This window comes from Capricornis sumatraensis, chromosome 17 (assembly GCF_032405125.1).
Source record: "Capricornis sumatraensis isolate serow.1 chromosome 17, serow.2, whole genome shotgun sequence".
Taxonomy (NCBI): Eukaryota; Metazoa; Chordata; class Mammalia; order Artiodactyla; family Bovidae; genus Capricornis; species Capricornis sumatraensis.
The window spans coordinates 25,734,987-25,749,365 of NC_091085.1; the positions used below are offsets into that span (position 1 = coordinate 25,734,987).

Sequence of the window (14,379 nt, forward strand, 5' to 3'; positions counted from 1 at the left end):
TGTTTTAACAAATAACATTGAACATCTCAGTTTTGCATGAGGAGCAGTTAGGTTTTAGGTATAATCATCTATTCTGTTACTGCTTTATTCTTAATATGAAGCTTTGGCAGTATGATACAGCTCTGATTAATGCTGTCAAAGAGATAATAATAAGGTCACATTCATTCAGTATTCGTAGTGTGCCAGGTACTTTATATAAAGGCTTAAAAGAACTGAACACACTGACTTCCTAGAATTGTTTCACGATCTTTTTATGGATGAGAATATTGAAATTTAAAGAGAGAAATAACTGTCCAAGGTGACATAGAGGTGAGGCCAACAGTATAAATTCTTGTTGAGTACCTACTGTATTCTGGGAATACAGTGGCCAACAGGCTCTTAAGTTGCACATGCTCTTAAACATAAAGAATTCTGTTAAAATAGTCATCATTAATATGGGGATAATTATTCCTATTTCATATAGTTATTATAAGAATGAAAGACAATGCATAAAAATGTGTGATTTAGTAACAAAGAAATAAAAAAAAACAGATATTGATACTGTTGAGCCTGTCATTATATTAGCATTATAAACTACATATGTAATTTCCATCAGACTTGGTAGATAATTAAAAAAATAGAACAATGAAATATGCATCAAAACTATTTTAGGAATTGAGTTCCAAATTTAAAAGAATTAATTTTACCAATAAAATGGCAAAGAACAGTTAAGGGTTTTTTGGGGGGGAACTAGTTGTGAGTTAAACTGCACATAAGTTTAGATTATCAAGCTGCAGTTTTTTTTATGATGATGATAATGTTAATACTGTATAAGAATGTCTCTTTAATGGGTTAAATTCAAATTTGTAGCATTGTCCTCTCCTTTTAAAGTCTAGTTTACTGACATTTAATTACATGTAGTGATATTCATCCTTATATTTCCATGGTTTTGACAGATAGTTGTATCATTATGTAGTCACCACCACAGTAAAGATGTGAACAGTGCTATCACCCCCAAAAGTTCATTGTGCCCTTTAAGATCAACTCTTTCCCACTGATCTGTTTTCTGTTCCTATAGGACCTTTTCTTGCGTGTCATATAGATGAAATTGCCCTTCTTACTGACCTGTTAGGCTGTTTAGATATAGTTGCTGCACTAGCAAGTAAGATAACTGTGATACTCTGCTGCTACAACTTTGTTACAAATTAGGGATTGCTTTAAGAAGCAACTAAATCAGAAAAAAGTGAAACAGCCTGTTGGAAAATTGGAAAAAGAAGTTTGCCAATGGTTTAGTATTAATAAATGTTATTTAGTTTACCCAGCATATTTAAAAGGAATCAATTCACGTGAATGGACTTCACATTTTATTTATTTATTTATTTTTGACTTCACATTTTAGGTGTTGTCATTATTGTCAGTTACTCAGTCGTGTCTGACTCTGTGTCCCATGCTGAACTGCAGCATGCCAGCCTTCCCTGTCCTTCACCATCTCCTGGAGTTTGCTCAAACTCATATCCATTGAGTCACTGATGCCATCCAACCATCTTATCCTTTCTCACTCCCTTCTCCTCCTATACTGTAGATGGGAAACTAATAAAATCAGTTTTAAACCTCTCCTTTGACAAACCTCAGTTATACAAAATTCAGTTTGTTCGCTCAGTCGTGTCCGACTCTGCAACCCCATGGACTGCAGCACGCCAGGCCTCCCTGTCCATCAGCAACTCCTGGAACTTACTTACTCAAACTCATGTCCATTGAGTCAGTGATGGCATCCAGCCATCTCATGCTCTGTCGTTCCCTTCTGCTTCAATCTTTCCCAGCATCAGTGCCTTTTCAAATGAGTCAGTTCTTTGCATCAGGTGGCCAAATGTTGGAGCTTTAGCTTCAGCATCAGTCCTTCTAATGAATATTCAGGACTGATTTCCTTTATGATTGACTGCTTTGATCTCCTTGCAGTCCAAGGGACTCTGAAGAGTCTTCTCCAACACTGCGGTCCAAACCATCAATTCTTCGGTGCTCAACTAACTTTATAGTCCAGCTCTCACATCCATACATGACTACTGGAAAAACCACAGCTTAGATGGACCTTTATTGGCAAAGTAATGTCTCTGCTTTTTAATGAGCTGTCTAGGTTGGTCATAGCTTTTCTTCCAAGGAGCAAGGGTCTTTTAATTTCATGGCTGCAGTCACCATCAGCAGTGATCTCGGAGCCCAAGAAAATCAAGTCTCACTGTTTCCATTGTTTCCCCATCTATTTGCCATGAAGTAATGGGACCAGATTCCATGATCTTAGTTTTTTGAATGCTGAGTTTTAAGCCAGCGTTTTCATTTTCTTCTTTCACTTTCATCAAGAGGCTCTTCAGTGGTGTCATCTGCATATCTGAGATTATTGATATTTCTCCCGCAATCTTGATTCCAGCTTGTGCTTCATCAGTTTGTCCACAATTAGATAAATCATCCATGATTCATAACACGGACTCATTTACCCAGTTGTTGTTTATTGTGATCACACATGAGTCCATCATTCAGATGAGAACTAGAACTTTTTTTTTCTTTTTGGTCACACTGGTGTAGGTAGCTGTTCCCTTCTCCAGGGAATGTTTCCAACCCAGAGATCGAGCCTTGCAGGAGGGATCTTAGTTCCCTGACCAGAAATTGAATTTGAGCCCCAGCAGTGAATGCCAAATCCTAACCACTGGGACTGCCAGGGAATTCCTGAGAATTAGAACTTTGACAAGAATTTACATAACATTTATCTGTGTGTGCCTTAATATATTTAAAAATCTTTAATAGATTTTGGTTGTGTATATTTCTTATTAATTAGTAGGAATTCTCCTTTCCCCCCATTTTGGAGGGAGGGGAATTGCTTTACCTAGTCTCTTGTCTTTCAGTTTTGTTTTTGGATTCGGTTAAGAATTTTTTAAAAACATTTGTGTAGTCATGTTTAGTAATTCTTTGTTTCTTGCTTTCCATGTATTTAGTAATTTTTCCTTAAATGTGAATTCATAAAGATATTCTCTATTTCCTTCTAATTTGAAAAAAAATTATATATTTAGGTCTTTAGTATACTTGTAATTTATTTCGTGAGTGGTGAGAGGTGGTAATTTAATTTTTGTCTTGTATGGATAATCACTTGCCCCAGCATCCTTTAATAGTCTTTTTTCTTTCCCCATTGATTTTAACACTGCCTCTTTGTACATTGTTTCCAATATGCATGTGTCTTTTTCTGACCTCTATATTCTGTTACATTGTTATATTTGGTTATGTCTACACCACTACTTACTGTCTGATTACTAGACTAGACTCCTAGGACAGTTCTTTTCCAGGGGCTTTGTTCACTTTTGCCAGTTTCTCTTGTGTATACTTTCCCCCTCTTAACTATGTTTGCAAGTTTTTTGTGAAACCCTCTTGGGATTTTTGACTGGAAATATATTGAATTTGTTGGGCTTCCCTGGTAGCTCAGCTGGTAAAGAATCCGCCTGCAATGCAGGAGATCCTGGTTCGATTCGTGGGTTGGGAAGATCCGCTGGAAGGAATAGACTACCCATTCCAGTATTCTTGGGCTTTCCTGGTGGCTCAGATGGTAAAGAATCTGCCTGTAATGCAGGAGACCTGGTTTTGACCTCTGAGTTGGGAACATTCACTGGAGAAGGGAACAGCTACACACTCCAGTATTCTGGCCTGGAGAATTCCATGGACTATATATATAGTCCATGGGGTCGCAAAGAGTCAGACATGACGGAGCGATTTTCACATATTGAATTTATTAGATGAATTTGTTGAGCATTGATATCTTTAAGATATTGAGCTTACCTATCCGAGACTGCCAGGGAATTCCCAAGACTTCTTTAATCTCTTTCAGTAGATTTATTTATTTTCTCCATAGAGGTCTTTGTTAGGTTGAGTCTAAGATATCTTTGTGCAGCTGGTGGGATTTTAGTTCCTGGACCAGAGATTGAACCCAGGATGTGGCAGTGAAAGCACTGATTCCTAACTGCTGAAATTCCATAACTGCCAGTGAATTCCTAAGTCTTAGGTATCTTATATTTTTGTAGTTATTGTAAATTATATCCTTTTTAAAAATTACATTTGCTGTTTGTTGCTGGTTTATAGAAAAGACACTTGATTTTTATATATTGATCTGTATCCACACAAATTGCAAACCCTCTTCTAATATCCAAAGGTTCTTTTGGATTTTCTACAGTATGTAGAGAGTTTTATTGTTTATAAACAATGATAGCTTCATTTTCTCCTTTCCATTTCTTACGCCTTTTAATTTTTCCTTATCAAACTCTTCTGGTCAGGATTGCTAGTGTGGTTTTGAATTGAAGTGGCAATTGTAGGTATGTTTGTTCTGTTCCCAATATTGGGGGAAAGTTTTAAATATTTTGCCATTGCGTCTTGGCAGCTTTTTTCTTTTAATTATAAAATTTTATCAAGTGATGTTTATTGTATGTACCAAGATGATGTATTAATTATTACTGCATAACAGATTACCTGCAACGTGTGTTGATGAGGATGTGGAGAAATTAGAACCTTCTTACGTACTGATGAGAATGTGAAATGATGTCATTTGGCATTTTCTCAAAATGTTAAGCATAAAGTTGCTATGTGTTCCAACAGTTCCACTCCTGGGTATATACCAAGAGAAAAGAAAACATGTCTACACAAAAACTTGTACATGAATTTTTATAGCAGCGTAATAGTTAAAAAGTAGAAACAATTTTGTACCAGTTGATGAATGGATAGAGAAAATGTGATATATCTCTGCAATGGAATCTTATTCAGCAATAAAAGAATTGAAATAGTAATACATGTTACAAATAGATGAATACTGAAAACATAGTAACTGAAAAAGTCAGTCACAAAAGTTCACATATTTAAAATTCTATTTATATGAAGTGGCCAGAAAAGCAAATCTCTAGAGATAAAAGTAGGTTAGTCTTGCCAAGGATTAGGGATTGGGGAAGGATGGGGAGGGACTGCTAACAGACATGAGGTTTTTTTTGAGAGGGAATGCTAAAGATGCTCTAAAACTAGATTGTGGTAATTATTGCACCACTTCATTAAGGTACTATAAACTTTGGAGTTATATGTTGTAAGTTGGTGAACTGTATGGTATGTAGGTGTTAGTGTTAGTCACTCAGTCGCATCTTACTCTTGCAACCCCATGGACTGTAGCCCATCAGACTCCTCTGTCCATGGAATTCTCCAAGCAAGAATACTGGAGTGGATAGCCATTCCCTTTTCCAGGAGATCTTCCCGACTCAGGGATCGAACCTGAGTCTCCTGCATTACAGGCAGATTCTTTACCCTCTGAGCCATTAGAAAGCCCATGATATGTGAGTTATATCTCAATAAAACTTTTTCAAAAGGTGAGTACATATGTAGTTTTGTTAGATATTGCCAAATTTCCCTCCCAAAGTGTGCCAATTTGCATTCCCATACATTTACAGAGTATAGTACAGTTTTACCAACAGATTATCATTATACTTTAAATTTTTGCCAATCTGACAGATGAGAGAAATGGTTTTCAATTTTTAAAAAATTTGCGTTTTTCTGTGAGTGAATTTGAACACTTTTCTTATGTTTATTTATTTATTTAATTTTTTTTTACTTTACAATATTGTATTGGTTTTGCCATACATCAACATGAATCCGCCACGAGTATACACGTGTTCCCAATCCTGAACCCCCCTCTCACCTTTTCTTCTGTTTAAGGGCTGCTTTTATATCTGGTTTTGTGAATTGTGTGTTTTTCATATTTCTCTCTTTTTTTTTTGCTTCTTAATTTTCTTATTTTATTGTTGTTCAGTCGTTAAGTCGACTCTTTGCAACCCCACGGACTGAAGCATGCCAGGCTTCCCTGTCCTTCACTATCTCCGAAGTTTGCTCAAACTCATGTCCATTGAGTTGGTGATGCCATTCAACCATCTCATCCTCTGTCGCCCCCTTCTCCTCTTGCCCTCAGTTTTTCCCAGCATCAGGGTCTTCTCCAGTGAGTCAGCTTTTTGCATCTGGTAGCCAAATTATTGGAGCTTCAGCTTCAGTATCAGTCCTTTCAGTGAATATTCAGGGTTGATTTCCTTTAGGATTGACTGGTTTGATCTCCTTGCTGTCCAAGGGACTTTCAAGAGTCTTCATCAGCACCACAGTTTGAAAGCATCAGTTCTTTGATGCTTCGTCTTCTTTATATGGTCCAGCTCTCACATCCATACATGACTGCTGGAAAAACCATAGCTTTGACTATATGGACCCTTGTTGGCAAACTAATGTCTCTGCTCTTTAATATACTCTCTAGATAATGTCAGCTTTTCTTCCAAGGACTAAGCTTTTAATTTCATGAAAGCAGTTACTGTCCGCAGTGATTTGGAGCCAAGAAAGACAGTGTGTCGCTCTTTCCATATTTTCGCCGTCTGTTTGCCATGAAGTGATAGGACCAGATGCCATGATCTTAGTTTTTTGATTGTTGAGTTTTAAGCCAGCTTTTTCATTCTCTTTCACCCTCATCAAGAAGCTCTTTAGTTCCTTTTTGCTTTCTGCCATTAGAGTGGTATCATCTGCATAACTGAAAAAGTGAAAGTGAAAGTCACTCAGTCAAGTCCAACTCTTTGCGACCCCATTGACTACACAGTCCATGGAATTCTCCAGGCCAGAATACTGGAGTGGGTAGCCTTTCCCTTCTCCAGGGTGTGTTCCCAACCTAGGGATCGAACCCAGGTCTCCCGCATTGCAGGCAGATTCATATCTGAGGTTGTTGATAAAAAAATTCTCTCTTTTAGTAGTCTTTGGTGATATAGTATCCGATTTCCAATATCATAGATTGAATTTTCCTTGTTTTTGTACTTTATATAAATAAAATCATACACATAAACTGTTTTGGGGGAGAATGTGATCTGTATTCTAAGCAATTCAATTATAGTCTGAGGTGAATTTTTTCTGAGTGATATTTAGGTTTGCTATCATTTCTCAGAGTTTTTTTAATTCGGAGAGTTCAGTTAGTATTCATTATTCAAAGATGTTTCTCTTATTGTTATGCCAACTTCCACCCCTTCCCAAGCCAAATGGGGACTCTCTAATGAATTCTCTCTTGAATCTTCCCACCCCCCAGGGCTGATTGGGTGTTCCTTTTTTAAATGTTTCCACTGTACTTTGTAGTTTCCTTACATTTACGTTAATGTAATTGCTTTAAGTTTTTCTCCTTACCATGCTCTAAGCTGTTTGAAGGATGAGTCCTACCTTTATATTTTTGTGTTCTCGGCATAGTGCTGTATTTGGTATGTGGTTAAGTGCTTAATAAATGTTACTGAGAGAACTGGTATAGTAGAGAGAAGAAAGAGGTGATGTTATTATAGGGGAAACGTTGTCCTTGGGGGACAGGTAGAGTTTGAATAACCAAAGAAGAGGGCATTCCTTGTGAGAGAAGGGAACCAGCAAAAGGATAGGGACGGGAATGAGCTTGGTCTGTGTAGTGAACAGTGAAGATATTTGTCTTATTGGGACATGTTTGTTTATCATTGTATTCACCACATCTTTTCTGTGTATCTGCTGCATGAAACCCCTGGTTTAGTTGGTATAAATCACAGATTTTTAAAACCTGGATACACAGGTGTTTAAACTTGGTGCTTTGAGAAAGTAGTAAGAAGATAATGTTAAGACGGTAAAGAGAAGCAAGGAGCTCTGAAGAAGGGCGTTAAGTGTTGGGCTTGACATGGTTCATCGGAGGTGGTAAGTGGATGATCTGCTGGAAACTGTTATTTTCCTGATGTTTTTGTGAGGAAGGTATATAATGTGGATTGGGGGAAGAGAATTACAGAGAATATTAATCCCTTTGGTGATGCGGGTGCTTTAAAGCTGAGACCTGTTAAGACAGCTAGGAATAGGCCAAATGGGCAAACAGAGGAAGGATGTTGAGAGAAGAAATAGAGAGCTGTAAACAACTGTGGTATTACTATACACAATGGAGGGAGTGAAAAGGGAAGAGGAGGCTGGACAAGGGAGCATGGATTAGGTTTGTGACTTCCATACCGGAGCATATCAGAATGAACATTTCATAACTTCTGAAAAAGAGATCTAGGCCTCTTGCTTGTTACTAAATTAGTATGCTTGCAAAGATCAAAACCTCATCTTGTAGGTGATGATGAACTGTGGAAGAGTTTTGAGAGGGGCTTGACATTATTCTGTCTTGGGTTACCCTGCTGGTGTGGTTAGATGGACTGGAAAGGAGGAGAGATTAGAGGCCAAGAGGCAAATTCTGAGGCTCTTACAACTTCAAAAAGATGATAAGGACCTCAACTAGGGCAGAGCATATGAGATTATAGAGAAGAGTCAAGTGAAAGAGGATGAGGATGATGATGCAAAAAAGAAGCCACAGATGACTTTAGCATCTGTTTATTAGGCAACTTGTGTAGGTGATAGTGTGGTTTACGGAGCTAAGCACAGTAGGAGAGGTCATACTTTGGGGGAGGTAGCAGAGAAAAAATTTAGTTTGGGACATATTGGTTTTCTCTCACTTTTATTCATCCCACTTAATGGCTAGTCCAAGTGCTCTGATTGATTTCTCTGGAGTCATTCTTGACTCTTTCATTCACACTCGATATCCAGTTTGCTATCCAGTTTTGCTTCTTTTATCTACAAAAATTTCTGAAAGCTCACTGTTGACTACCGCTTGGTCCTCGTCACTGTCACTTCCCACCTGATTGTGATATTAGCTTCCGCACTGATGTGTGCTTCTGCCTTGTCCTCCTGCCTGCTCTCAGTCCAGCATCTGGTGAGTGATCCTTTTAATAATCAGGGCGTCTCTCTGCATAAAATCCTCCTTCTCCCTGGATAAAAGTCGAAGTCCTCAGAGAGGGTTTCCCTTTTCCCGTCGTCCCTTTCTCTTTCCTCTCTGTCATCATCTTCTGTCTTCCTTTTACTCACTTCACTCCAGCTCTGTTGCTGATATTTGAACTACTCAAGCTTATTCCCTCTTTAAGATCTTGAATTTTTTCCTTTCCTTTCACTGGGGAGCTCCCCTGAGTTCTGCCAGTCATTGGCACAGCTCATTCCTACTCCCTGAGTTTTCACTCATGTGTCACTTTTTCAGTGAATTCTTCCTTGATCACCCAGTTTGAAATTGCAACCCTCTTCCTTGCTGAATATTCTCTCCCTTTGGCTCATTTGTCTCCTTAGCCTTTATCACCATCTGCACATGTGTAATACATATTTTGCTTACTTTTTTCTCTCCACACTGGAATTTAAGATGCATAAGAATAAGGACTTGTGCTTTAAAAAAATATATTTATTGTTTATTGTGCTGGGTCTTCGTTGCTGCACAGGCTTTTCTCTAGTTGCAGCGAGTGGGGGCTGCCCTCTTAGTTGTGTGCGTCTTTCTCACTGTGGTGGCTTCTCTTGTTGCAAAGCGCAGGCTCTAGGGGGCCTCAGTAGTTGCAGCGTGTGAACTCAGTAGTTGGGGCTCCCAGGGCTCTAGGGCACAGCTTCAGCAGTTGCGGCGCACAGACTTAGCTCTGTGGCTTGTGGGATCTTCCTGGATCAGGAATTGAACCCTTGTCTCCTGCATCGACAGGTGGATTCTTTACCACTCAGCTACCAGGGAAGCCCAGGACTTTTGCTTTATTCACCACTGTAACTCTAACTGAAAACTACCAGTACATAAAAGGTGCTCAATTAATATTTATTGATTGGTTGAATTAATTAATGTAGTCCTTGGGATATCCTGCAATAGATGCTTGCTGTTTAAGTTTGCAGGGAAGTATAGGCAAGAAAATATCTAGTAGACAAACTGGCACCCATAACATGGTTTAGACTGGAAGAGAGATTTGAGTGAAGCCAGGGCAGTGTCTAGGATAGTTTAGAGAGAGTGTGAAGATCTAAAGAGGACTAGGGAGGGATGGCATCCTGGAAATACCTGCCAGGACTGACTAGAGAGTTACTCTGTCCTTAGAGTTATCCAGGCGGGAACCTTAGTCTGGACCTTGTGCTTTATTTTTTTAACACTTTATTTCTTTAATTTATTTATTTATTTTAACTTTACAATATTGTATTGGTTTTGCCATACATCAACATGAATCCGCCACGGGTGTCCAAGTGTTCCCCATCCTGAACCCCGCTCCCTCCTCCCTCCCCATGCCATCCCTCTGGGTCATCCCAGTGCACCAGCCCCAAGCATCCTGTATCATGTATCGAACATGGGCTGGCGATTCGTTTCTTACATGATAGTATACATGTTTCAATGCCATTCTCCAAAATCATCCCACCCTCTCCCTCTCCCACAGAGTCCAAAAGACTGTTCTTTACATCTGTGTCTCTTTTGCTGTCTCGCATACAGGGTCATCATTGCCATCTTTCTAAATTCCATATATATGCATTAGTATACTGTATTGGTGTTTTTCTTTCTGGGTTACTTCACTCTGTATAATCGGCTCCAGTTTCATCCATCTCATTAGAACTGATTCAAATGTATTCTTTTTAATGGCTGAGTAATAAATACTCCGTTGTGTATATGTACCATAGCTTTCTTATCCATTCGTCTGCTGATGGGCATCAAGGTTGCTTCCATGTCCTGGCTGTTATAAACAGTGCTGTGATGAACATTGGGATACATGTGTCTCTTTCTATTCTGGTTTCCTCAGTGTGTATGCCCAGCAGTGGGATTGCTGGGTCATAAAGCAGTTCTATTTCCAGTTTTTTAAGGAGTCTCCGCACTGTTCTCCATAGTGGCTGTACTAGTTTGCATTCCCACCAACAGTGTAAGAGGGTTCCCTTTTCTCCATACCCTCTCCAGCATTTATTGCTTGTAGACTTTTGGATTGCAGCCATTCTGACTGGCCCTTGTGCTTTAGAGGTCCTCATCTGGCCTTTTTCCAGCTATACCGCTCCTGATAGGATTAAGATTTTGAGGGACTAGTCCATCTGGAACCCGTATCTAGATCAAGCTAAGAGTATTTGTATCCCCAAATTCCCGGTCCACATGGTCCTACACAGGTCTCTTCCCTGATTCTCTCCTCTTAGACTGTACCACATGTATGTATCTCTGGCCTAAGGGATGGCCAAGTGGCAGCTGTTTGCAGGCATGTAGGCAGAGGTTAGACATGTTGCTGGGATGTCCACATGTATATATATGAGACTCCTTGTAGCATGGAGTGGAACCAAAGATGGGATGAGAAAAAGGCAGGCTGCAGGGCAGTGGGGAGTATGGTCTTCCCATTCCCCATCCTTTTCCCCCAATTGATGTTGAGTCTGAGAATGCCAAATCAGAACTTAGCCTTTTAAGTTTTTATAAAAAGTATATACGTCAAGATAGTGGGATAGAATAAAATTTACTAGCTTGTTAGTTTGGTTTGTAGCTTTAAAATATTTACGCACATGGTATATGGGCTTACGTTTGTACTCTTAGAGCTCCTTGAAAACTAGGGGTGGGTCTGCAACAGGAAATTGAAAAAGAGTATCTGGAGAGGGAGAAGATAAATTCAAGGTAGTTTGAAGGAGGGAATGAAAAACAGTGTCAGATGTTTCAAAGACATTAAGTCCTATGAAGACAGAAATGCATCCTTTGGATTTGATAACCAGAATTTAATAAAAATTTCACTTGGTGTTGATGGATACTAAACTTCTGTAGAAGGAACACCTGAGAAATCAGAAAGTGGAGGCACAGTTTAAATGATTTTTTTCTTTTAAATAGAACTGTATCTGAGAAAGGAAGGAACTAGAGGGCTATGCAGGGTCATGGAGGAGTCATGTTTACGATGAAAGGGTTTTGACTTTTCTGGCGGTCCAGTGGTTAAGACTCCATGCTTTTACTATAATAGGGGCATGGATTAGATTCCTGGTCGGAGAACTAGGATCCCATATGTTGTGTGGCATGGCCAAGAAATTAAAAAAAAATAAATAAAGATGAGAGAGTCTTATAAATATTTGGATGTTGAGGAAAGGAAGCCAGTGTTAAGAAAGAGAAAAATAAGGAAAAAGAAGGAATAATTGATGGAATAAGGCCTAAAATCCAGTGCATCGGTCAGTAGATCAGCTTTAGAAAGCGGAAGGGCTATTTGAGGAGGCTTGGAGTGTTTGGATTTGTGTGAATGCTAACTTTTGAAGAGTGAGCAAAAAAGTGAATGGCAGGAAAGTTTAACAGGCAATAATATATTAATGTTATTCAATGGCAGTTTTCTGGGTTAGTCTTTTTTAATTTAAAAATTTGTTTAAATTATTTTTTATTGAAATTAGTCTTTTTAAACTTGATTTAATATTCCTGGAGTTCTGGAGTTATACTTGCAGCCATGTGTTAAAATCCTCCTATTGGCTGATTGAAATATAGCCCATAATGTGGGGTATAGGCTATGTATGTGGGAATCTGTTGTTATTCAATAATTGTCATTTGGTGATGACTTAAAACTTTAAGTCTGATAAAAAACTTTTGATTCTTCAGGTTTAGAAATAATTTATTATGTTCATTATAAAATGTGTGCCGTCAGGCTTGGAGATGATTTGTTGTAGTAAGTACATATTGTCTGAATCACATCTATTTTGAGTAAAATGTTTTAAATAGAATTATATTAATACTGTATTTTTTCCCCCACTAGTAGTTCCAGGGAACTGCTGGTTTATATTCTAACTCTTGCCAAATTGTGAAACTAAGTGAAGGATGCTTAGACTACTTAACATTCAAATTGTAAGTAAAATTTATTTCTGCTTTTATTATCTGTATGATTAGAAAACAGAAATTGAAAATAATTGTTACCTTATGTGATAATAGTGAGATTCAGTGTGATGAGATTGAGGATTTTTCTTAGTTTTTATTCTTAAGATACAAATATTTCCTATCCCATTTTCTGTTAAGATCAAGAAGAAGACAAATTGTACTGAATCGGTCTTAGGTAGTGAGGTGAAATTTCTGCTTTTTTTCAGGAATTTTCTATTTGTTGTAGAAGTTTAGGGAAATTCTGTATTATTTTCTTTTCATATTTAATATAGGACGTTATTAATGGAATGATTAATTAGAAATGATTATTTTCTCTCTAAATATGCTTAGTTTTTCTGTACTCTTAAATTTTTGTGTGGAAAATTCTATTAAGCCCTGTGATTTCTTTGTGCAATATTTAATGTACACAAAAATCAAATAAAATGTAACTTTTTAAGAAATAATCTAATACATAAATCAAGATGATGTACATATTGCTGTTCATCTCCACTAGGGGAAAAAACTTGAGTTATATTTACTTGAAGCCATTTGCTATATTGCATTTTGAATCAATATCAAAAAAGTTATTGAAGAAAGAATGAGAAAGTAATATTAAAGGCATTCCAAGTCATTTCACTACTTTATTTTCAAACTATTGTATTTGAAAGTATAAGTAACTCAAATTACAGACCTTGTAGAGTATACAAAATGTGAACACAGAATGAGCCTGCTACTGTGAGCAAGAGACAATTCTAATTAGTTATTTATATATATACGTAAACAAACAACATAAACATAAATTCATATACATAAACAAACCAAATGAGCCAAGGAAGACTGAAATATTTACAAACCAATACATCTTTTAGTTTGTTAAATAGGTGAATAATTTTAGAAGTTGTCTTGGTCCAGCACATTTTATGTTTTTAGTGCATAAAATTTTTTTAAATTTCAGAAATTTTTACCAAAATATTTCAGGAATAATAGTATATCTTCATAAGGAGAGAAAGTTGTAACATTTTATTTCTTAGAGTATAAACATCATAAGATCACCAATGTGCAATAGTTTGGTAAGAACTGCAGATTGTGAACTTGACTGCTCCAAGAGGAATGCTCATAACTGCCCTCTTTTGACACAGAGCTGTATAAGCCTAGCTCTTTTTTTCTCAGTTTATACAAATGTTAAAAAATTTTATTGCAAAATAGTTCGTGCTGCTTTATATCGTTGTATTTTTTTAAAATAATTTTTCAAATTCTTCTTTTTAGGCTCTCTGGTTAATCATCTTAAGAAGACTGGATTTCTGGATATCAACTCTACTCCATCTCTATTGACTTTTAAAACATGATAATGCAAACCTATAACACTGACAATCATCCATGAACCTTTAATTACATTGATTGGTAGCGTTTGAAGCTTCCTCAGGGAGTAAACAATGACATCAGCAGTGGTTGACAGTGGAGGTTCTATTTTGGAGCTTCCCAGCAGTGGAGTAGAAAATCAAGAGGTTAGCCATCCAATGTATTAAATTTCTTTTTTGTTCATAAAATCAATGCATGAACTAATGAACTTAATGGGAAACAGGTATTTGAGAGTAGAAATGTATAGTGCATGAGACTGTATATCTCTGTCATGTGTCCTCATATAATTGGGTACTAGAAGCTTGAGGGAGGTAGTGCTGGGCCTGAGTTGCCTGAGTTGTTGGAACTTCAACATATTGGAA

At 37.6% G+C, this 14,379-nt stretch overlaps 1 protein-coding gene across 4 annotated transcripts in view; it reads left to right on the forward strand.

Annotated features, from left to right (window-relative positions):
- Positions 1-14,379, forward strand: part of ELF2 (E74 like ETS transcription factor 2) — a 97,745-nt gene that overhangs the window by 12,354 nt on the left and 71,012 nt on the right. For all 4 annotated transcript variants that reach the window (XM_068990239.1, XM_068990241.1, XM_068990240.1 and 1 more), the window contains exons 2-3: positions 12,561-12,649; positions 13,925-14,163. In XM_068990239.1, coding sequence (XP_068846340.1) covers positions 14,092-14,163 — 72 coding nt within the window. In that variant the 5' untranslated portion in view covers positions 12,561-12,649; positions 13,925-14,091. The remainder of the gene's footprint in view (positions 1-12,560; positions 12,650-13,924; positions 14,164-14,379) is intronic.